The 24,448-nt window shown below is 36.7% G+C and overlaps 1 protein-coding gene across 3 annotated transcripts in view; it reads left to right on the top strand.

The window, feature by feature from the left end:
- LOC132555412 (autism susceptibility gene 2 protein-like) overlaps window positions 1-24,448 on the top strand; it is a 229,548-nt gene that overhangs the window by 181,564 nt on the left and 23,536 nt on the right. For all 3 annotated transcript variants that reach the window (XM_060219762.1, XM_060219763.1, XM_060219764.1), the window contains exon 6: window positions 21,602-21,656. In XM_060219762.1, the coding sequence (XP_060075745.1) occupies window positions 21,602-21,656 (55 nt within the window). The remainder of the gene's footprint in view (window positions 1-21,601; window positions 21,657-24,448) is intronic.

Consider the following 24,448-nt stretch of genomic DNA (forward strand, 5'->3'; position numbering starts at 1 on the left):
CCACTGTGTCATAAAAGCCTGCTCCCAGGAATTACAGATTTAGGATATCATATCTGGGATTAAAAGAATGTTGGAATTTACCAAATAGAAAAATTCAGGAATTATGATGTGTGCATTGTACTGATTTAAGTGGAGTCACTAATGGGGATTAGTTAATAGTTACAAATGGAATAACTTACGTACTTGATGGAATTAATATATGTATGAGGTAAGTGACTTTTAGATTTCTTTGTTATCGTGAACTTGTAGTTATCAGTTGTACTTTTATCATTGTTTGATATGATCATATGAAAAGTCTAGTCCATGAAACTAGACACAACCATACATTAAAATTTTATTATGATCGAAATGTTATTTCATGAATAGTTCAGAAATAATGTTCACATTTTACATATATTTCCTACTCTCAGTTTAAGTCATTGATGAGATGTCCGTGATGGGTATTGAGTTACGATTTCTCCAGTATACATAAATCCTTGGTACTAGTTACAGTGAGGTGATTGTAGCGACTTCTATATAATGGTGGTCAGAGATTCTACAAAAGCCGAGATATTTTTGTAGAGATTAAAGATCGTCAATATTGGCACACCTAGTCAGGCAAGGTGTGATAGACTCCGTACCTGTCGTTAGATCACCTGATTGATTCATTGATATTAATTATCAACTATTACGGGAGCAGAACTAATCACCTGATTGGCTGGTTTTTAAACAGATAATACACATTTAATGATCAGTTTGTAAGGCCATTGGAGATAAGGAGCTTCCCCCTCTCATTGTCAGACCATGTTCTAGCTTCTAGCTGTAAATCATGCAGATTAGGCAGAGGTACAGACTTCTACACAGCTTAGTTAGTAGCAGATCAATATTTACCCGAGACTGTACTAGAACCTACTTGCTAATACAACGCCTTGTTTTCAGGATAAGACCTGATGATTTTGATGAAGTTAATTGGATGTTAATGGACAAATAAAGGAGATTTATAATGATGTATTGATGGAAGTATTAAGTCACTAGATGGAACCAGAAGTTTGGGGAATCCTCTGTACATTTTTAGGTCATCTGACCTGAAAGGATTTTGACATGAGAGATGTTTATAGGAACGTGTAAAAATGACCATCAGACACCATGATAGTGAGATGACCCATTAAATAATGACTTGATGATAGGTATTGTATGAGGTTTCATAAATATGACCTATTTGTAGAGGGCTTGTGGGGAGGGAGCCGACAAGGTCATGTTGTAGGTTTAATACCTAGTACTAACAGGTCTGTTGGCATTTAAATACCACTGCTGATTTCATCAGGATAGAGTTTGTGATTAGATCACAGACCCTGGCAGACAGGAGAGGTGAGGAGTGGTACACCAACAGGACGCCTTGCTGTGTAACAATTGATGGCTGTTACTAAACTATTAGAATTTACAGAGTCTAACCCTATCCCAGTATGGTGTTGCTGACAGTACCCTGTGATCAAATAGAATTGGCCATCAGAAAAAATTCTCATTTGGACTCCAAATTTGGTCTTCCTGATTTGTGAATTATGTTTCATTGTAGTTGTACAAAGCTTAAAGAATTCTTTCTTTTTTTCTCCATTGAAATACTTTTATTGCTGATACACAAGCATAGATGAACAAGAAATTGCATTTATAGAACTGTGAACGCAATAGAATCTGTGGCATTTAGTGGATATTGGGATTAAGGAATGTCCAAGGTACAGATTTTTAGTTTATTGGGTTTTAGGAATGTCCGAGGTACTGATTGTTAATTGATATTGGGTTTTAGTAATGTCCGAGGTACTGATTGTTAATTGTTATTGGGTTTTAGTAATGTCCGAGGTACTGATTGTTAATTGTTATTGGGTTTTAGTAATGTCCGAGGTACTGATTGTTAATTGTTATTGGGTTTTAGGAATGTCCGAGGTACTGATTGTTAATTGTTATTGGGTTTTAGGAATGTCCGAGGTACTGATTGTTAATTGTTATTGGGTTTTAGTAATGTCCGAGGTACTGATTGTTAATTGTTATTGGGTTTTAGGAATGTCCGAGGTACTGATTGTTAATTGTTATTGGGTTTTAGGAATGTCCGAGGTACTGATTGTTAATTGTTATTGGGTTTTAGGAATGTCCGAGGTACTGATTGTTAATTGTTATTGGGTTTTAGTAATGTCCGAGGTACTGATTGTTAATTGATATTGGGTTTTAGGAATGTCCGAGGTACTGATTGTTAATTGATATTGGGTTTTAGGAATGTCCGAGGTACTGATTGTTAATTGTTATTGGGTTTTAGGAATGTCCGAGGTACTGATTGTTAATTGTTATTGGGTTTTAGTAATGTCCAAGGTACAGATTTTTAGTTTATTGGGTTTTAGGAATGTCCGAGGTACAGATTGTTAATTGTTATTGGGTTTTAGGAATGTCCGAGGTACTGATTGTTAATTGTTATTGGGTTTTAGTAATGTCCAAGGTACAGATTTTTAGTTTATTGGGTTTTAGGAATGTCCGAGGTACTGATTGTTAATTGTTATTGGGTTTTAGGAATGTCCGAGGTACTGATTGTTAATTGTTATTGGGTTTTAGTAATGTCCAAGGTACAGATTTTTAGTTTATTGGGTTTTAGGAATGTCCGAGGTACTGATTGTTAATTGATATTGGGTTTTAGGAATGTCCGAGGTACTGATTGTTAATTGTTATTGGGTTTTAGGAATGTCCGAGGTACTGATTGTTAATTGATATTGGGTTTTAGTAATGTCCGAGGTACTGATTGTTAATTGTTATTGGGTTTTAGGAATGTCAGAGGTACTGATTGTTAATTGTTATTGGGTTTTAGGAATGTCCGAGGTACTGATTGTTAATTGTTATTGGGTTTTAGGAATGTCCGAGGTACTGATTGTTAATTGATATTGGGTTTTAGGAATGTCCGAGGTACTGATTGTTAATTGTTATTGGGTTTTAGGAATGTCCGAGGTACTGATTGTTAATTGTTATTGGGTTTTAGTAATGTCCAAGGTACAGATTTTTAGTTTATTGGGTTTTAGGAATGTCCGAGGTACTGATTGTTAATTGTTATTGGGTTTTAGGAATGTCCGAGGTACTGATTGTTAATTGTTATTGGGTTTTAGTAATGTCCAAGGTACAGATTTTTAGTTTATTGGGTTTTAGGAATGTCCGAGGTACTGATTGTTAATTGTTATTGGGTTTTAGGAATGTCCGAGGTACTGATTGTTAATTGTTATTGGGTTTTAGTAATGTCCAAGGTACAGATTTTTAGTTTATTGGGTTTTAGGAATGTCCGAGGTACTGATTGTTAATTGTTATTGGGTTTTAGGAATGTCCGAGGTACTGATTGTTAATTGTTATTGGGTTTTAGTAATGTCCAAGGTACAGATTTTTAGTTTATTGGGTTTTAGGAATGTCCGAGGTACTGATTGTTAATTGTTATTGGGTTTTAGGAATGTCCGAGGTACTGATTGTTAATTGATATTGGGTTTTAGGAATGTCCGAGGTACTGATTGTTAATTGTTATTGGGTTTTAGGAATGTCCGAGGTACTGATTGTTAATTGTTATTGGGTTTTAGTAATGTCCAAGGTACAGATTTTTAGTTTATTGGGTTTTAGGAATGTCCGAGGTACTGATTGTTAATTGTTATTGGGTTTTAGGAATGTCCGAGGTACTGATTGTTAATTGTTATTGGGTTTTAGTAATGTCCAAGGTACAGATTTTTAGTTTATTGGGTTTTAGGAATGTCCGAGGTACTGATTGTTAATTGTTATTGGGTTTTAGGAATGTCCGAGGTACTGATTGTTAATTGTTATTGGGTTTTAGTAATGTCCAAGGTACAGATTTTTAGTTTATTGGGTTTTAGGAATGTCCGAGGTACTGATTGTTAATTGATATTGGGTTTTAGGAATGTCCGAGGTACTGATTGTTAATTGTTATTGGGTTTTAGGAATGTCCGAGGTACTGATTGTTAATTGTTATTGGGTTTTAGTAATGTCCAAGGTACAGATTTTTAGTTTATTGGGTTTTAGGAATGTCCGAGGTACTGATTGTTAATTGTTATTGGGTTTTAGGAATGTCCGAGGTACTGATTGTTAATTGTTAGTGGGTTTTAGGAATGTCCGAGGTACTGATTGTTAATTGTTATTGGGTTTTAGTAATGTCCGAGGTACTGATTGTTAATTGTTATTGGGTTTTAGGAATGTCCGAGGTACTGATTGTTAATTGTTATTGGGTTTTAGGAATGTCCGAGGTACTGATTGTTAATTGTTATTGGGTTTTAGGAATGTCCGAGGTACTGATTGTTAATTGTTATTGGGTTTTAGGAATGTCCGAGGTACTGATTGTTAATTGTTATTGGGTTTTAGGAATGTCCGAGGTACTGATTGTTAATTGTTATTGGGTTTTAGGAATGTCCGAGGTACTGATTGTTAATTGTTATTGGGTTTTAGGTATGTCCGAGGTACTGATTGTTAATTGTTATTGGGTTTTAGGAATGTCCGAGGTACTGATTGTTAATTGTTATTGGGTTTTAGGAATGTCGGAGGTACTGATAGTTAATTGTTATTGGGTTTTAGTAATGTCCAAGGTACAGATTTTTAGTTTATTGGGTTTTAGGAATGTCCGAGGTACTGATTGTTAATTGTTATTGGGTTTTAGGAATGTCCGAGGTACTGATTGTTAATTGTTATTGGGTTTTAGGAATGTCCGAGGTACTGATTGTTAATTGTTATTGGGTTTTAGGAATGTCCGAGGTACTGATTTTTAGTTTATTGGGTTTTAGGAATGTCCGAGGTACTGATTGTTAATTGTTATTGGGTTTTAGGAATGTCCGAGGTACTGATTGTTAATTGTTATTGGGTTTTAGTAATGTCCGAGGTACTGATTTTTAGTTAATTGGGTTTTAGGAATGTCCGAGGTACTGATTGTTAATAGTTATTGGGTTTTAGGAATGTCCGAGGTACTGATGATGCAGAAGCAGTAGAATATTTGGAGATACTTTTATTTTAATCAGAAAATATAAACACAGTGTGTGAACAGATTGTTTATTAGTTGGGTTCATGGAATATGGACATAACTAATTTGCATTCCTAGCAGCTGGTATCCATTTTACCACAGATATACCACAACCTACCAACAATTTGTAGATCAGACCTGGCCAGGTGATGCCTTTCTGGTGTGATAGTGAGATGTTTACTTTGGCATTGTCTGTGGTTCTGGGTAGTATCTGGTCCTAAACAGATGTTGTGGCTGGGCCAAAATCCCATCAGGCTGTGCTAATGGGGTATAATGTATAGATATGCTTTTGGGCACAATTACCAGCACTCAGCTATATGTTATTCAAGGTGAATGATTGCATCAATATTTCATGATTGCATCAATATTTCACAGGAAAATATCTCTCACTTTATGATGAGTGTATGTATAGATTGTATTATTTCAGTGAGTTTTAATGACAAGGAGATGTTACGAAGACTGATAAAAGCAACGAGACTATTACAAATACAACATGTAGAAATTAGTCACCACCTATACAAACAGACATTCTGTATAAGAAGGATTTCAATTACCTCACCTTAAGTAGAATTTTTTTCAAGATCAAAGCCAAAGAGGCATGCCAAACAAATGACGTTTGTGTCAATTACCTTGTTCTGGTTTCACAGGTAAACGTAATTGATTGTGTACTTAGAGGAAAATAAAATTGTAATATACCAAGTAGACATATGGTGTGGGTTATTACCCTGTAACCCTCTTGTAAATTACACTCCTTGTGGAAGGAACTTATGTGTTGTGGTATTCAGCTGCAAATAGCATAATTCCGCCTCAATTACGATTTTCATTCAATCAAGATTTTTGTGTGAGCTTTTTTTCATATTATATCAAGGATATGAATCGTTATGAAATTGGAAACAGGTAATTTTTTTCGGAGATCAGAGAAGTTGTAAAAGGCTTTGATATGTATATTGGTGTAGTGACTACAGCCATTGGTGTTTATAAGGAAGCTATAAGGCTGCTGTTCTAATTATACGCCCTGTTGGTTGGGAATCTGTATTGCTCTGGTTCAAATTAACACCTACACTTTCATGTAAATTACATTCATATGTTCAAATGAATTGGTATAATTTTTTCTCTTATTTTCCCATATCAGATTTTGTGTTATTTCATGATAAATAACTATTTCAGATAAAATATATATTGTTTACAACACATTAGCTGATTTTTGTTCTTTGGTTAAAATTGATCTTTTAAAAAAAAAGATTTGACTTAATCATGCTTTTAATAGTAAACTTTACCAGCTTCATGCCAAAGCCTCAAGTCTGTTATGCAAGGGAAGCCTAGAAATTGCTGTAGTACAGGGGAGGCCTAGAGATTGCTCTAGTACAGGGAAGGCCTAGAGATTGCTGTAGTACAGGGTAGGCCTAGAGATTGCTGCAGTGCGGGGGAGGCCTAGAGATTGCTCTAGTACGGGGGCAGCCTAGAGATTGCTGTAGTACAAGGAGGCCTAGAGATTGCTGTAGTACGGGGGCAGTCTGGAGATTGCTGTAGTACGGGGTAGGCCCAGAGATTGCTGTAGTACAGGGGAGGCCTAGAGATTGCTGTAGTACAGGGAGGCCTAGAGATTGCTGCAGTACAGGGGCAGCCTAGAGATTGCTGTAGTACGGGGGAGGCCTAGAGATTGCTGTAGTACGGGGGAGGCTCAGAGATTTCATGTAGTACGGGGGAGGCCCAGAGATTGCTCTAGTACAGCGTAGGCCTAGAGATTGCTGTAGTACGGGGGAGGCAAAGAGATTGCTGTAGTACGGGGGAGGACTAGAGATTGATGCAATATGGGGGCAGCCTAGAGATTGCTGAAGTACGGGGGGAGGCCTAGATATTGCTGTATTACGAGGAGGCCTAGAGATTGCTGTAGTACGGGGGAGGCCTAGAGATTGCTCTAGTACAGGGGAGGCCTAGATGTGGTCTGGTATGGAGTTGGCCTATTATATGTTTTATATAGAACTGGCCTTGACATTGCTCTAGTAAATAATTGGACTTGACATTGCTCTAGTAGTAAGATTAAGCTTAGACATTGTTTCATATAGAATTGGCCTTGAGATTGCGCTAGTAAAGAATTGGCCTTGACATTGCTCTAGTAAAGAGTTGGCCTTGACATTGCTCTAGTAAAAAATCGGCAGAGGCATTGTTTTATTTTGAATTGACCTTGACATTGTTCTAGTAAAAAATTGGCAGAGGCATTGTTTTATTTTGAATTGACCTTGACATTGTTCTAGTAAAAAATTGGCAGAGGCATTGTTTTATTTAGAATTGACCTTGACATTGTTCTAGTAAAGAGTTGGCCAAGATTTTGTCGGGTACAGAGTTGGCTTAGCTGTAAAGTATAGAGATAGCCTAGACATATGTGGCAAGAGCTGAGACAGACAATACTTCCACAGCTGTGCAAACCATAAACAGGCTGCCTTTGCATGTTGAATATTACACAAGAGAATTACTGTTTTATATATCAAACAGTCCTGGTTACACAAGCTTTGAGCTTCACCACAATTGAAGAAAGGATCAAATATCACTTGGGTTATATTATTATCTACAGTACATTATACAACAGCATATTATACCTGAAAATGGTCTCATTTCATTGTTTCTAGTTTTCCCTTGATAATGATTTTTACATGTATGTATTATCTATTGCATTATTGAGTGGTTTGAGTAAGGTAATCAGTGTTAATGATACTATAATGTTGGTGAGAAGGCTGTGTAACACTAGTACATAAAGTGAGCTGTTGAAATTGCTCCCTCTGATAGTTACGTGACCTTTTAATACTTTACACCACAGACTTGGGCTATCTGCCTGTCAACACTGAAAGCTAGTGTGAGAAATTGTACAAGTCTTTTAGTGTTGGGTAGGGTAGAGCAAGGACGGGTGATATGTATAACAGACTTTTGGATGGGGTGCAGGAAGGTGATAGATGTTAGGTAGATTTTTGGATGGGGTGCAGGAAGGTGATAGATGTTGGGTAGTGTTTTGGATGGGGTGCAGAAAGGTGATAGATGTTAGGTAGACTTTTGGATAGGGGTACAGTAAGGTGATAGATGTTAGGTAGTGTTTTGGATGGGGTACAGGAAGGTGATAGATGTTAGGTAGTGTTTTGGATGGGGTACAGGAAGGTGATAGATGTTAGGTAGTGTATTGGATGGGGTGCAGGAAGGTGATAGATGTAAGGTAGTGTTTTGGATAGGGGTACAGGAAGGTGATAGATGGAAGGTAGTGTTTTGGATGGGGGTACAGGAAGGTGATAGATGTTAGGTAGTGTTTTGGATGGGGTGCAGGAAGGTGATAGATGTTAGGTAGTGTTTTGGATAGGGGTACAGGAAGGTGATAGATGTTAGATAGACTTTTGGATGGGGTACAGGAAGGTGATAGATGTTAGGTAGTGTATTGGATGGGGGTACAGGAAGGTGATAGATGTTAGGTAGACTTTTGGATGGGGTGAGTATAATTCATACACCTTATATTTTCAGGGAAAGTAATGATAGGATAAGTATTTTTTGGGGGGTTTCTATTTTGCGCATTAGGGTAGTCATTTGGTTGGGGTAAGGAGGGGTACATCTGGGGGAGACTTTTTGTGAAGGTGTGAAGAAGGGGTACACTTGGTGAGATTTTTTGTGAAGGTGTGAAGAAGGGGTACACTTGGGGAGACTTTTTGTGAAGGTGTGAAGAAGGGGTACACTTGGGGAGACTTTTTGTGAAGGTGTGAAGAAGGGGTACACTTGGGGAAACTTTTTGTGAAGGTGTGAAGAAGGGGTACACTTGGGGAGACTTTTTGTGAAGGTGTGAAGAAGGGGTACACTTGGGGAGATTTTTTGTGAAGGTGTGAAGAAGGGGTACACTTGGGGAGATTTTTTGTGAAGGTGTGAAGAAGGGGTACACTTAGGGAGACTTTTTTTTGTGGATTAATGTTAGTGGTGATGGTACTGGAGACTTAATGGAAGGAAATTTATCTATATTGGTAGGACTGAAGTAAATGGACTAAATGTTAAATATTTCATGGTCATCATAGATATCTGTTTAGGAAAATGATCAAACAAGATGATGAGAATATAGAAGAAACCCAGTGTCTCTAACCTCTAGTCATCTTGTATCTGCTATCCTTTCAGAATCAAGGGTGACAGAGTGTTTTAAAAGGTCATCCAGGTTAAGGATCTGATAATAAATTCTATTGTATATTTATCACATTGGTAGATACATGTTTAGATGATGTTAAGTGTTATGAAATATCAAGGGATTCTAGCATTTTTACAATGTGAGCAGTTTGGCCGTTATTAGGTTGACCTAACGAAATCAGATGACTTATCACCCTGGAAACCAACTGAATATTTTGTCCTTGAGGTTAAATTGGGAGAAAACTACATGATTGATTTTCGACTATTTGTGTTATCCACGTTGAATATAGTGTTATGGCTCCAATAGATGGATCAGATGTTTTAAAGGTTTTTTAATGGCACAGATGACCCTCGGGGAAGTTTCCAGGGTAGGAGACTCAGGACAATACCAAGGTTGTAGGGAAAGATCCAATGTTATCACATGTATAATACATGTTGTCTGTACGCCCAATCAGATTTCTACTTTGATGGATACTAGATGGCGCCAGTTTCAGTGTGTTTTTCATGTGCTTGTATATCACTATCAGATATTCACATTCTAAAGACACTAAAATGCTTTTGAATGAGCAATCTTCAATAGTTCAGTGACAGTCGACTGTTTATTGAGTTATTGAGCTCTTTTGTCTATAAACTTCTGCTTCAGATCTGATTTGTATGTGTTTATGGTTGTTAGGGGGCGCCACCTGTTAATGGTTTGCCGGAGGTTTGATCTGGGTTCCAAAGACAGCTAAGTGTGAATGAAGATGGTTTAATGGTTATAGCTGATTGAGCTATTCTGAAAATAACTTTCTTATTTGACTTGGTAACCCCCTTGTCTGTGAGCTTGTGAAATGGATTGGATTTAGAGAAGATTATGGCGCCACATGGTAATGGTCATTTTTTGCTAGATAAAAAATGAGACCAAGGGGACTCGGTGGATGTTTTACGGTCAATTATTGAATTGTTTGTAAATGTATTTAGTGGGAACAGCCTCCCCACTATACTACTACAACATGTTTGAATACTCTCTTAACCTAGTAACTTGAAATTTAGTTTCTTTTTAGTGGATCAATGATTTGTTGATATATCTTTTATTTGTGTAAGTTATTTGTACACTTTCCTATCTAGAGGGATCTATGAGCTGGTGTTATGTGTGATATCTCTGAAGTTAGTGTCATATAGAGATCTTTAAAGTCACATTTGGTTGGAGCTCTCTAAGAGGTCGGACATGATTTGTGAGAGATCTTCAATGTCATGTGAAGTCTCTAAATCTTTCAAAAGTCATGTCTGGTGAGAGTTGAAGGGTCTCTATAAGGTTATGTTTGGTCAGAGGTCTCTGAGGTCCTGTTTTGTGGGAGGTCTTTAAAGTCAGGTTTGTTAAGTGGTCTCAAAGGTCTTGTTCAATGCAAATCTCTATTATTGTGTGATAGATATATCAGCAGATGTTTGAGATTTGTGATGTATGAACTGCACATCTATGCAGACCCAAGGAATATATAACATTTTATACCTATCATCTCCATAATATCTTTAGACACTAAAGAGCTATTTGTGGAGTAGATGGAAGGCTAGGCTTTACATAACTTGCATTACAGCTGTCTGTATCTGGGGACTGCCATCTTGGCTGGCTTAGGTAAATGGCAGAGGCCAAATGCATGATGTATACTGCTTTGTTACCATCAGGTTTGTTCTGGATCAACATAGCGAAGAAATGTTCCACCAGTTTGTACACAAGTGCAAATCTTGTCACACATCCTGTGATTAATAATCAGTCTCATTCTGGATTGACACCCCGTAAAAATGGTCCGTGGTGGCAGCACCATCTTTGTTGCGTGTCAGGAATGATAACTCTGATGTTTCTGAATGATGACAGGTTTATTGGACTGGATGGCTGTCGTTGTTGTATAAAACAGTTATAATATGACATGTAGTATTTACTTAACACCTCTCTGCACCTCGGCATAATTATTGTAGCAAGTGCATGATGATGGTCGCCACTTGTCAGAATAATATAAATGATGACGTGTTGATCTCGTGCTAAATTGTGACGAGTCGGGGGTTAATTTATGTTGGGGTGACCTCTCTTGTCAAGGGCCAGACAGTTTTTTGTATGCAATAACAAAATAGCACAAAAATTTTTACAAATTACTTCATCAGTCCAGACCATAAAAGATATTGTAATTAGCTAGGCCCTTTATTTCTAGAAAACAGAATTATAATATATGATAAAATTTAAGATATTAAATTCTCCACTTTTAATGATTTTTAAGAAATTTACCAGAATTACAAATAATGTCAAAAAAGAAGAATAGAAACTCTAGTTCTCTGAATAATTAGCAGTTTGGATTTCAATTTCATTGTATTAGTTCTGGTAAAAATATTTCTGTTCAAATGAAGGAGATTGGGTTTGGGTCGATCATAATTGTCAGAAATTTACCATGATGTATTTGGTACCCCACTGGTAGTACCTCACATCAAAGACACTGAAGGAAAAGTGGAAACAAATGCTTAGGCTGATAGCAGTAGATGTTTATAACAATTACTTAAAAAAACCATGTATAATGTATTGACATGGAGGCTGTTGTATGGCCGTACTCCAAGCAGGGCCAATCTGTACCACACACTGCCTACCACTATCTCTTACACAGAACCATGTACACCACACTTGGAAATAACTCAGTTCGCCTGTTTTTTGTGCAATAGGCCAATATGATGCCTTCTAAGACCCGTCAGGGTCAGGCAGCTATTCCAAAAAGCACTTGAAAGATATTTATAAATGCACATCGGCAGGAGCGATAGTGAGACTTGTATACTCGGCACACATCTGTTGTGATAGAGCTCCTCGGAGTTACAGGCCAAGGAAGCTATAGAGTCGGTTCTTTAGTGTTGGTGAGAATATATGCTGGCAAGCACAAGAGGTTCTTGTGAATCTTAGGCTCTATTCAACAAGCCTCTTTGTGACATCTCGTAAGGCTCTCATCAACAACTATACTTGTGAAATCTTAATGCATCGTATGAGAGGTAAGTGGAAGGGGAAAGTGCTCGGAAGTGCTTCACTTCCATACACGCCTAAACATGTGCTTCATCTGAATCATATTGATGTTTTAACATCATGTGCTGTGTGGTGTTGTCACAGTCACTCAGATGTTTGTTGCAGTAGAGGTAATTGTTCAGAAACAGGTTATTACTGCAGAGAAATTCACTGTTAGTGGGTTGTACCTTCTTATCAAGTATTTCAAGGTCATGGATGTATTTGTGTGTCCTAATTCCAAATCTTTAAGTAAGTGACAGCTAGGAAAATTATCTTGTGGATGTTTGTGAACTGTTAGTCATAGTTATACACTGAAATGGGGAAATGTGTCACGGAAATTATTGTTCAAACAAATTTGAACCTGCTTATTGACTGATGAGGTCAGCTGTTGCTGAACTAGTGTAACGAGTGGCGTGAGATTTTGTATTTTGCACCATCCAGTGTGATGATATAGAAAATGTAACAGGATGGCGACACCGTGGCCTTAGTCTGGTGATATCCGGGTTACTGATGACCAAGGGCACTGTACTAAAGGGATGCATATCACAAGTTGTAACAGCTCACCCTACTCTCACTTCCTGGATAAACACAACAAATGTATGGGATTTATAAACCTCCAGAATCATTGAGAGTTTTTACATGATTCTAAGTTGACAAGTCTTGGATTTATACATTTTTATGGTTGCTGAACAAACAAAAGGCCTTAGTTTCACATTTGTTCTTTAATACTTTTGACTTGAGCTTTTCTATAGAAAGTATTTATCAGGAAAAATATTCTGGAAACATACTTCAATACAACAGTACTTTGTCATGGAAAAGGCATATGTAGGATTTCAGTGGTTCTGGAACTAAGTAAAGTAGTTCTGTGGGATTTCTAGAGAAGATACCTAGTTATCTGGTTATATATCAGTATCAAGTTGTTTGTGATTCATACGTCCTGAAGAAGGTGTACAGACATATTTATGTTTGTTGGGATTTACACAAAGTTTATGTGACCATTGAACTTGATTAACTGTTGTATAGTAATGCACGTAAGTTTAACACTGAATTTTAACTTCCAGTTTTAGCAATTAAGTATTGTAACTGAATAATACTGAATCTGATTTGTAGTTAACCTGGTTTGATACATAAGCACATAGAAGATTTTAGGGAGGTCTAATTAAACGTTGCAGTAATTGGATTTATGACAGTTAATTTACATGTAATATTGCAAAAAATTATTGTTAATAACAAAAATGTTATTTTATTTCAATTTTAAGATTAGCACACATTGAAGTTAAAATATTATGATTACATACCTTGTGCACTAAAAGACAATGTAATGTGTGTTTTGTGTAGCATAAGTACAGTTGTCATTGACGATTGATATAAAATTGTACATGTCTTCTGTATCAATTATCATATTTGTTAAATACAATTTTATTTAAATATATTAATTAGAAATTCAGTTATGGTAAAATATAACAATAAAAGGAATATTATCTGCTGACAATGCTATTTAGATATTGTATTTAATTCTTAAAAATTGAAGTGATGCAATAATTAAATTTGCAGGAGGTATATAGGTCTGAAGTTTGTTACCCAGTGACATTTGGGAAGCCTCAACTGTCAACTGAAACCAAAGTTGATAAAAATTAGATTTAAAAAAGAAATTGTGGGATGAATAGATCTTAAAATGAAAGGAAAAGCAAGAGGCCCTTAAACACAAAACAGGTGTTACAAGTTGGAATAAATTTTTGTTTCAGTGTCGTAAAGAATTACTGTAAAGTGTTAAATGCGTTTAAAAAAAAGAACATGTATGTGATTCCGATGTCTGTCAGAATGAAGGAATCCCAGGTTTTTATCATAGTACATGAACCGCCTTGTCACTCAGGCTTATCTCTGGTGCCAAATGCATTTCTTTCTAGACTACGGCATTGTGGGAATGCCGGCAGCCATCCAATTGTACCATTCAGCCTGACTGGATTATCAACAAAACTCCAAAGTGTTATGCCTGCTCCCTCAGTGTTGCATGGTGCTTGTCAAGTTGTAACGACTGTACAAGGCTTCATATCAAACAATGATAAGATTTAATTCTACTGGGAATTTGTTTATGATATGATGTAATCAATTGGAAGTCAAAATTTAGTTGTCTATACCGAGTACATATTGATTATTACAAAGTACTAAATGTTGTAGCCAAGTATAACTAGATTTTATATAAGTTTACAGGTCTGATAGATTGTCTTTCCTGTTGTATACATATATACTTAGAATCGGGTTTGTATTGAATTTCAAATACCAGTTTATCACCTTACACAAACAAGGCTATTTCAATAGATTAAGTTCCTCTTTAACATTTCAAACATAAGTTTATGGTAAACATGAGGTCTAAGCATACAGGCCCTCAAGTTTTAGGAGAATGAGCTTGAAGTGATAGGGAACGATAGACTTCAGATTAAAAAATATGTCTCTACTTGAGGTTTTATGAGAAAGAGGCTGGGGGAGCTCTCTAGAGAGGCTTCAGATGACAAACCCCCACATATCGCCTGGCCAAGAGGGGACAGATGGGAGGCGCTAATGCTTGAAATTAAAAGCAATCGAGCCACTTGTGATGGTGTAACTCTCAACAAGGGCTAAAAGCACTGTAAACAAGTGTGTAGTGCTCAAGCACTAGTATATATCTCTGTTCTCCAAACCTTCTCAAGAGCACTTACGCATGTAAGGCCATTGTGTGAGAGAAACATGTGCTAGAGCTGTTAGCAGGACAAGGGTGTGTTACCCTTCTCAAACAAAACAGTTGTCTGATCTTTGGAACTTGTACAAGTGCCTTATTGCATAAGGCGGTACATATGTTCTGGTTTGGATAGTCATAATTATAACTTTCTTTAGTCATTATACAGAATAGGATACATACTTACAACCTCCTGACAATCCGTAAAGAGTTTCTTACGCAGCAAATTATATTTAATTTGTCATGCTGTAGTTAATTGTGCTGTATCATAATTATTCATATTACTGCAAGCAAGTAACTACACATGTATCTGGCCTGCTCATTTAAGGAGTAATTGACCTTTGACCTGAATATATAAGAAGTCCTTATTGTTGAAATCACCATTCACTTTGAATTAATTGCTTGTATATATGGTATATATGGAACCTGATTCATGTTCTTGTATCTAGTATATAAGGATGCTTGTCCAGGATTTCCTACTGCTATACTAAAGTAACAGTTGTCAATATTTTTCTGCTGTGGGACCTTGTTACAATTAAATATTAAAGAATTTAGATATCACAGACAATATTTTGATATTTAACTAATTAAAGTAATTTTCTTCACAAACTTAGTGACAAATGGAATTGAAGAGTAAAGTGAACTTAGAAACAAATTGTTAAGTGAATCATGTCTGTGAATAGAGTCTGTTAATAAAACTTGACTGTAGAAAGCTACATAATGGCTCTGTATTACTTGGAGGACAACATGAGAACTGTTTAAAATGATATGTCAACCAGGCTTGAAATCAACATATTTTATAACCAGCATTCAGGCCCTGTTGATATAAAATATGATATAGAAAGAAATTGTGCTGTTTAAAAAATACTTGACTCCATGTCATGATTTTATTATTTTGTACAAGAAACAGCTTGTTTGAAGATCATGTACTGAAGTAAATTACTAGGATCACGGAAACTGTGTGTTTGTAACTTTACCTGCCAAGAACACTTCAGTATGGGCAAGTCTTTGTTTACATAGGAAGTACTTACATGGTAGTATCAATGTTGATACAGCTAGAACTGATTACTGGGTAACACATTTAGGCTGTCTATTAAACTGATAACTTTTTAGGAAAAAAACATAGCTATATAGACCATCAACCTAAGAAGGGACATTTGGAAAACACCTTCCATTGTCAAAGAAGGAATCTTGTTATCACAAGTGTCAGTCGAATGTAACAGATTATGTAAAATATGTTCATGTCTTGAAATGTTTATCAAGGAAATTTTTAACATTTTATGGCAACAGATAGACCGGATAAGAGAAATTTTTTTAAAATCTTAGCACAATTTGAGAAATGTGTAAAAAAAAAAATTAGGATATTTATGTTGTGGTGTTGTAAAAAAAGTTTGTATGGATAGATGTGATCTAACAGCCGTTGAAACAGCTGTCTCTCACTATAGTAGATATCATCCTAGACTACACGGTGTATCAGACCTTGTTTATCATGTAATCTGGTGTTTGTGGAATAGGTTGAAGTCTGCTGACAGGGGACTCCCTCCCCACTTCATCTTGATACCCTCACCCCACCAAACACCTCCCATACCTCTCCTAAACAAGATCTTCTCTCTTTATTGGTCTACTCTGAGCTCCTTTTTCTTTCCACCTCTTCAATATCCCAACACTACACCTTATTTTGAGTTTATTCCCTTGCCCCTTTCTCGCACCCCACCTCAATACCCCCCCCTTCACCCCTCTAACCACCACCCCTACCCCCTCACCACTTAAAAATTAAAAAAAAATATGAGTCCCCCAATCCTTTTGATGATGTATCTGTCAGTCATACGGCTGAACTATCAGTAGATACAAGATATGCTTTGTTTGCCTAAGTTTTTGTTTAGTTGTAAAAGCTACAAAGACATGTAGATATGGTGAAGAATTGTTTATCTTCTCGGCAGGACTTCTTGTCTGTCAGTGATTCTGTTTTATAATGGATATCATCTACATACTCGTATCAACAAAGATTCAGCATCTTTACAGATGGTCAAGGTCACGGCGAATGTCAAACGGTTCCAAATCCTGTAAATAAATCTTAGTATTCTAAATAAGGTTCTTTGAAATGGACCAAAATCTGAAGAAGGTGTTGGATTTATAGGTCTGTTATTACATTGTAACATGTTGTCTGTCTGACACTGAGGCTAAAGTTGTGGATCTGTCACTATGTTATAGTGTTATCAGAATGCATGTGTGTAAATTAATATGTAGAATGATGAATTAAGATGGATGGCCAGTTTTCTGTCTGGTGGAGGCAGTCTAAATGACAACATAGTCATGAGTCATTAACAGAGGTCAGGACCGTGTAATCATTTTTGTTGCTCAACATTTTTACTAAGCATTATGCATGCAAACATTTTAACCTCAAGATTGTTATACATTTCTAATATTCAGCACCCTTTATTTTAAAAAAAAAAAAGTGGGGGGGGGGGGGAGGGAGAGGAGATGTTTTAATTTCTGGTAATTATCTTTTTCATATTCATTGTTGCTCAGTAAAATTATACATCAGAACTATTCATTGTCTTTAATACGCCCACCTCCTGATTAATAAGTAGTAATAGATTGCCCCATTGTGTCCTGTAATAAACCCACCTCCTGAGTAATAAATAGTAATAGGTTGCCCCATTGTGTCCTGTAATAAGCCCACCTCCTGAGTAAAAAGTAGTAAGGTGTTGCCCCATTGTGTCCTGTAATAAGCCCACCTCCTGTCTGAGTAAGGATTGATGTGTTGTTCCCTGAGGTAATGAAATAAGCCCACCCCCTAATTGAAGGAGGAGTAATGTGTTGTCCCCGGTGGCTTGCTAAAAGTCTATCCCCCTGACTGAGGAGGAATGAATTGGCCCTCATGTGTCGTGTAATAAGCCCACCCCCTGACTGACTGAAGAGGAATGTTTTGACCCCTGGGTTGTGGGTTAATGGTGGAGTGGATATGGTATAAATGTTTTATGAAAGGGATGCTATAATAATGAAACGTCAGTGTAGTGGATATCATCCGATGTTTAATATATGTATATCTGATGTCAGGTAAGTATTCTGTGGTATGTGATGTTTTGTAGTTAGGGTGCCCCATTAATCACAAACTATGCCGATTATATTGGATATGGGCACTGTATAATGCTATATTGAAAAATCAAGAGGAAATGATTTCTGTTTGTTCTTAAGGAAAGATGGTATATTACACTAATGTTAAAAACATGGTTCTTTGGGGTGGGGTGAAATGTGCTGTGACATTGCACTTTGGTATGGGGCCTAATACATCATCTGTAAAGCGTATGCAGACTCCAGCATGTTTACGTATGAGTGATTACACATCTGCGCTCAGACCTCTACCTGTTGCTTTTACTGCTACTCAGGTATAAGGCTCCCTCTCATTGGTGCATGCTTCCCTCTTTTTGTGTTTGTCTGATAGGGGCCAAAACTTTTTTAGACTTCTACAACACTTTGTGATGGAGAAGATGGATGTCCTAGGGATGGCTTGTTGAGAAGTAATTCTGACAGCGATATGGCCACAACATGTGGTTTGATTATTTCAGTGACAGAACCTTCAATTGGATGAAATACAATGAAAACATTCATTTGGATAACAATTCATGATATCTTACTCAGATTTTGTGATAAAAATATTTGTGTGTTCTTTTGTGGGGATAAACTTTGGAAATGTCTGGTGTAGTTGATGATTTCGACACAGTTGGTGAATGTTAACAGAGTGCTGTAGGAACAGAATTTTTAACTTGTATCTTACAATTGTTTACATATAAATAACAGCTATCTGTATGACAAAGAACTTACATAGACACAGCCATTTTGTGGAGCTTTTTACCTTGGAAAATATCCCTGATAAATATGGAGACAATTTGGTCATGAAATACAGCCGTCATCGTAATCTCATATAAACAAAGCTGATGTCTCCTTAGCTTTAGTACTTTAATGGAAATGGGTGACATTTTAAAACATTTAACACTGTAATGGTAACCACTCATTTTGTTTTAATCAACCATTTACGACGTTTTGATGGACCCTACAATCAGTAATGTCGGTAACGCTATCGTGACCGTCAGATCGGACCCTGGCTATCTGTAATGTCAGATATGCTGTCATGTCAGTCAGATTGAGTGCTGCAGTAATTAGGAATGTCTGGGACATAAAACATTGGGTGTAAGTGTGAAATGTTGACACACACAATATTTAGTGTGTCATTGTTTTAAATATTTTCCACAAATGGTCTACTGGATACTTGATAGAGACTCAACTATTTATACAGATTCTTGACATGACTGAATGTGTCTTAATGGATAAATAATATAATTAAGACTGTTTGTTCATCATGACTGTCTTAATGGATATTTGTTATCATTACGTTTATAATGGATATTTGCTACAACAGGACTCTCTTCATGGATACTCATCAGAAATGTTTTAATGAGTATTGGACATATGCTGTCATCAGAACTCTCATAATGGATGTTTTTACATCAAAACTTTCTTAATGAATATTTACATTCATGAGAAATCTTGATGGATATTTGCCCTCATCCAAACTCTCTTGATGGATATTTGTCATTTTTGAGGTGGTTTTAAAAAATATTTGCCTTGTTTCAAATGTCCATATGAATATTTTCAATCCTTGAGAATTGCTGGAGTTTGTCATCGATAGGAAAATCATCTTGAACATCTGCTGTGTGGATTTACAATTATTGAGGATGCCAGAGCAGAGAGATTATTGCCTGATGATGCTTTCTTGGAAATTTGATGTAGATGTGTTAAACATTGATAGACCATTTTTACTGTAATAATGTCTGTGGATTATAGCTATCACTCAGGAAATCCGCTGTTGATGAGAAGAAAGCTTTTATACAGAGGATAAAAGTCCTATAATGTAGCCTAAATTTGTGATCACTCTCTGTCCACATTACATCATGATGTCTGGACAAAAATGCTGCTCATCTTGTCATGAAGGAAAGAATCATTTAGGATTAACACCAAATGTTCCCCGTCGTTTCCTGTTTTCTGATCATCTGCTGTGTGGATTTACAATTATTGAGGATGCCAGAGCAGAGAGATTATTGCCTGATGATGCTTTCTTGGAAATTTGATGTAGATGTGTTAAACATTGATAGACCATTTTTACTGTAATAATGTCTGTGGATTATAGCTATCACTCAGGAAATCCGCTGTTGATGAGAAGAAAGCTTTTATACAGAGGATAAAAGTCCTATAATGTAGCCTAAATTTGTGATCACTCTCTGTCCACATTACATCATGATGTCTGGACAAAAATGCTGCTCATCTTGTCATGAAGGAAAGAATCATTTAGGATTAACACCAAATGTTCCCCGTCGTTTCCTGTTTTCTGATCTCCTCAGAAAAATGGTGGGTAATATCAAAGCTTTATACAATGTAGGTTGAACAGAGGATCAGGTGTGCCAGATACATGGGTGTTAGTACATCCAAATCTCAATTTCACCAATAGTTGTATTCATAATCATTAATTATTATTGTGTCCTTGCATTCCACGGAAGGAATGTTACTATTTCGTTATGAGTAAATGATTAGAAAATCAGATTTTCCTTTGTTGATCGTGTGCATTACATGGGATGAGAGATGAGTGTTCATTGTGATATATAAATGTGAAGAAGCCAGCTGATGATAGACTTGTGGACTCATAGTAATGAAGATGTCTCCGTTTTTTAATGCATAATGTTACGTGTGCAGTCATGTGCACTTGCCGTGTAATTTACTCGACCTCTGATCCTGCCACCTCCTAATCATGCTCAACTCTGATCACGATCATGGCCCGATACGTTCACACAAAAGCTGTGGCACCCTTATCTAGATGGGAGCAAATCCAAATGTTTATAAAAAAAATCTCATCTCTGCTAGATATTGCCTACTTATCCAACACTTTTTATAAAGATGATGATGATGAAAACATTATCAAATTTTAATATCACAATATATCACTATATTTTGAATATGAGTTTTAAAATGCATCGTCTTATCAGTTGTCAAGAGTTATTAAAAAAATTTTGTTAGCAGCCTTGTGATAAAGAATTTTGTTGAAAGCATCTGAGGCAGGAATCCACATACAAATGTCACCTTTAACTTTAAGTGCTGAAGGAAATGGGCTCGTCGTATTTACAATAGAAGCATGCACGTCGCCAATTACAGCATAGACATGAATAAATGAAAAATCTGTTTTATAATTTGTATTCAGTTGTCAGAAATTTTTAAAAAAAGTGAAATCATATGATAATATCGGATGAAGCTTTCACCAGAGGAAATGAACGTCCAGGAGAGGGTCACAAACTTGGTACAGGGTCGTTATGTATCAGCTGTCATGTTCATGGTTCACCATTACAACAGACATTTGATGATGAGTTTTAACTGATAATTTCATATTGCTGCAAACATTTCCTAGACCTTCCCATTGTTGTCATTTATGTCGAAATCATTGTTTCCTTATTCTAATACTACACACTGCCCTGGTATTTTTTATCCTTCTCGACAAAGTATGAAGTAGGCAGAAGTTAAACTGCAGTGTATTCCCTTATATACAGTACTTTCTTGGCATTTTCAGTGTTTGATGATAAAGAAATTCTGTCATTTTTCTTGTAGTAGAAAATTAATTTATATTGTGAATGTGAATTAAATAAAAACTAAGATGTGATTTTACTTTGTATACTTTCAGGCTTCTGATGCTAGCTCGGATATCTTTACCACAGTCAATACTGTCAATCGAAGTCGTAAGTATTACTTATATTATATCTCCTGTAATAAGCCCACCCCTAGAATTTAAATTTACCTTACATTATATAGACTGAAATAAGCCCACCCCTAGTATTTAAATTTACATTACATTATTTATCCTGTAATAAGCCCACCCCTAGAATTTAAATTTACCTTACATTATATCGCCTGTAATAAGCCCACCCCTAGAGCTTTTGTTCATTTAAGATACAACTAAATGCTGTTTTTGTAGTCAGTAATAAGCCCAATCCTGACTTTTGAGTTACAGGTAATATGTTTGATTGTCTTGTGATAAGCACACAAATTACTTTTGACTCGAAGGTATCTTTTTGATGCTCCTGTAATAAGCCCACCCCATACTTTGATTCAGAGGTATGTGTTGGTTGCTCCTGTAATAAGCCCTCCCCATACTTTGATTCAGAGGTATGTGTTGTTTGTTCCTGTAATAAGCCCTCCCCATACTTTGATTCGGTTGTTCCTGTAATAAGCCCTCCCCATACTTTGATTCAGAGGTATGTGTTGTATGGTCCTAAATAATAAGCCCACCCCATACTTTGATTCAGAGGTATGTGTTGGTTGTTCCTGTAATAAGCCCTCCCCATACTTTGATTCGGTTGTTCCTGTAATAAGCCCTCCCCATACTTTGATTCAGAGGTATGTGTTGTTTGTTCCTGTAATAAGCCCTCCCCATACTTTGATTCAGAGGTATGTGTTGGTTGCTCTTGTAATAAGACCACCCCATACATTGATTCAGAGTAATATGTTTGCACCCCATGTTTATTCTAGAATACCAACAGTAGTTGGGTTACAGCAGCTACAAACCTTATATTATAAAACATGTAATGTTACAGCTGATGATAGAAAAATGTACTGACTGGTACGGCCGGTAACAGTGTTATGTACTGACTGGTATGGCCGGTAACAGTGTTATGTACTGACTGGTACGCCGGTAACAGTGTTATGTACTGACTGGTATGGCCGGTAACAGTGTTATGTACTGACTGGTACGCCGGTAACAGTGTTATGTACTGACTGGTACGCCGGTAACAGTGTTATGTACTGACTGGTACGCCGGTAACAGTGTTATGTACTGACTGGTATGGCCGGTAACAGTGTTATGTACTGACTGGTACGGCCGGTAACAGTGTTATGTACTGACTGGTACGGCCGGTAACAGTGTTATGTACTGACTGGTACGGCCCGTAACAGTGTTATGTACTGACTGGTACACCGGTAACAGTGTTATGTACTGACTGGTATGGCCGGTAACAGTGTTATGTACTGACTGGTACGCCGGTAACAGTGTTATGTACTGACTGGTATGGCCGGTAACAGTGTTATGTACTGACTGGTATGGCCGGTAACAGTGTTATGTACTGACTGGTACACCGGTAACAGTGTTATGTACTGACTGGTATGGCCGGTAACAGTGTTATGTACTGACTGGTACGCCAGTAACAGTGTTATGTACTGACTGGTATGGCCGGTAACAGTGTTATGTACTGACTGGTACGGCCGGTAACAGTGTTATGTACTGACTGGTATGGCCGGTAACAGTGTTATGTACTGACTGGTACGGCCCGTAACAGTGTTATGTACTGACTGGTACGGCCCGTAACAGTGTTATGTACTGACTGGTATGGCCGGTAACAGTGTTATGTACTGACTGGTACGGCCCGTAACAGTGTTATGTACTGACTGGTACGGCCCGTAACAGTGTTATGTACTGACTGGTACGGCCAGTAACAGGTGACATACAGTTTCATTTGAAAGATTTAAAAACAAATGTTCAAGGAATGTAAAAAAAAATCAATATTTTAAAGAATAAGGAAACAGTTTATAATGAATCGGAATCTCTAACCTTGAACAATGTGTGTGACAATGTGCCCGCTGAGATAAGGCCTTTCTCTTATTGTTATGTTGTTGTAGATTCAAGCACTTGACCTGTAATTAACGATGATAATATACGTGGTGTGTTTGGTTGATAGGGTGCTGTTGATACCTACTTTACAAGTACTTGTCCCATGGATAGAAGGGACTATACTCTCCCAGACAATATTTCATTCCAGTCCTATACAGATTTAGTGTTATTCTGTAGAGGGACTAGATATCACAACCAGATATACTGTAGGATGACTTGATATTGTGACTATACTGAAAACAAGATATTGCGTATGGTGTTTAAGTTGAAGTGACAACTGATTGTTACAATAGAGATTTACACTCCAGTCATTATGATTCAAGCCTACCATGACAGGGTCTAAATCTCTTAAGTACTCATTGTAGATGTCAGAGGTCAATTGGTATTTAGGATATCTTTAGAGTGTGACGTTTGTGTGACAAGGGGTTACTTCTGGTTCACTTTCAGCATTTCATTATTGTGATTTGGATTGCTATCTACTTTATATAAAAGTGTTTTGCTGCATCTTGACAAGGCTGAGATAGAATTTCATAAAATTGAAAGCATGAATAAAATTATGGAAATATTTGAAATCAAAACAGTTCATTAAATTTTTATGATTAAATCTACATAATAGATAACACTGTTTTCATATTTATATTGGCCATCTACAACAGGAACAGTCTTAATAATTGTGGGTAACTCTGTTTTCATAACTTTATTGTCTCTTTCCATTAGGAAGTGTTTATAGTAGGAATATTTGAGACCAACTTAGACAAAAGATTCCTTTTTTCCAGAATTTGTACATAATTATGCCGATGTAACAATTAATTTCTTATTTAAAAGCATAGGAGATAAATATGTGATAAATGATTATATATGTACTTT

This window comes from Ylistrum balloti, unplaced genomic scaffold (genome assembly GCF_031769215.1).
Source record: "Ylistrum balloti isolate Yb309-2 unplaced genomic scaffold, AGI_CSIRO_Ybal_v1 Utg370484, whole genome shotgun sequence".
In the NCBI taxonomy this organism is placed as follows: Eukaryota; Metazoa; Mollusca; class Bivalvia; order Pectinida; family Pectinidae; genus Ylistrum; species Ylistrum balloti.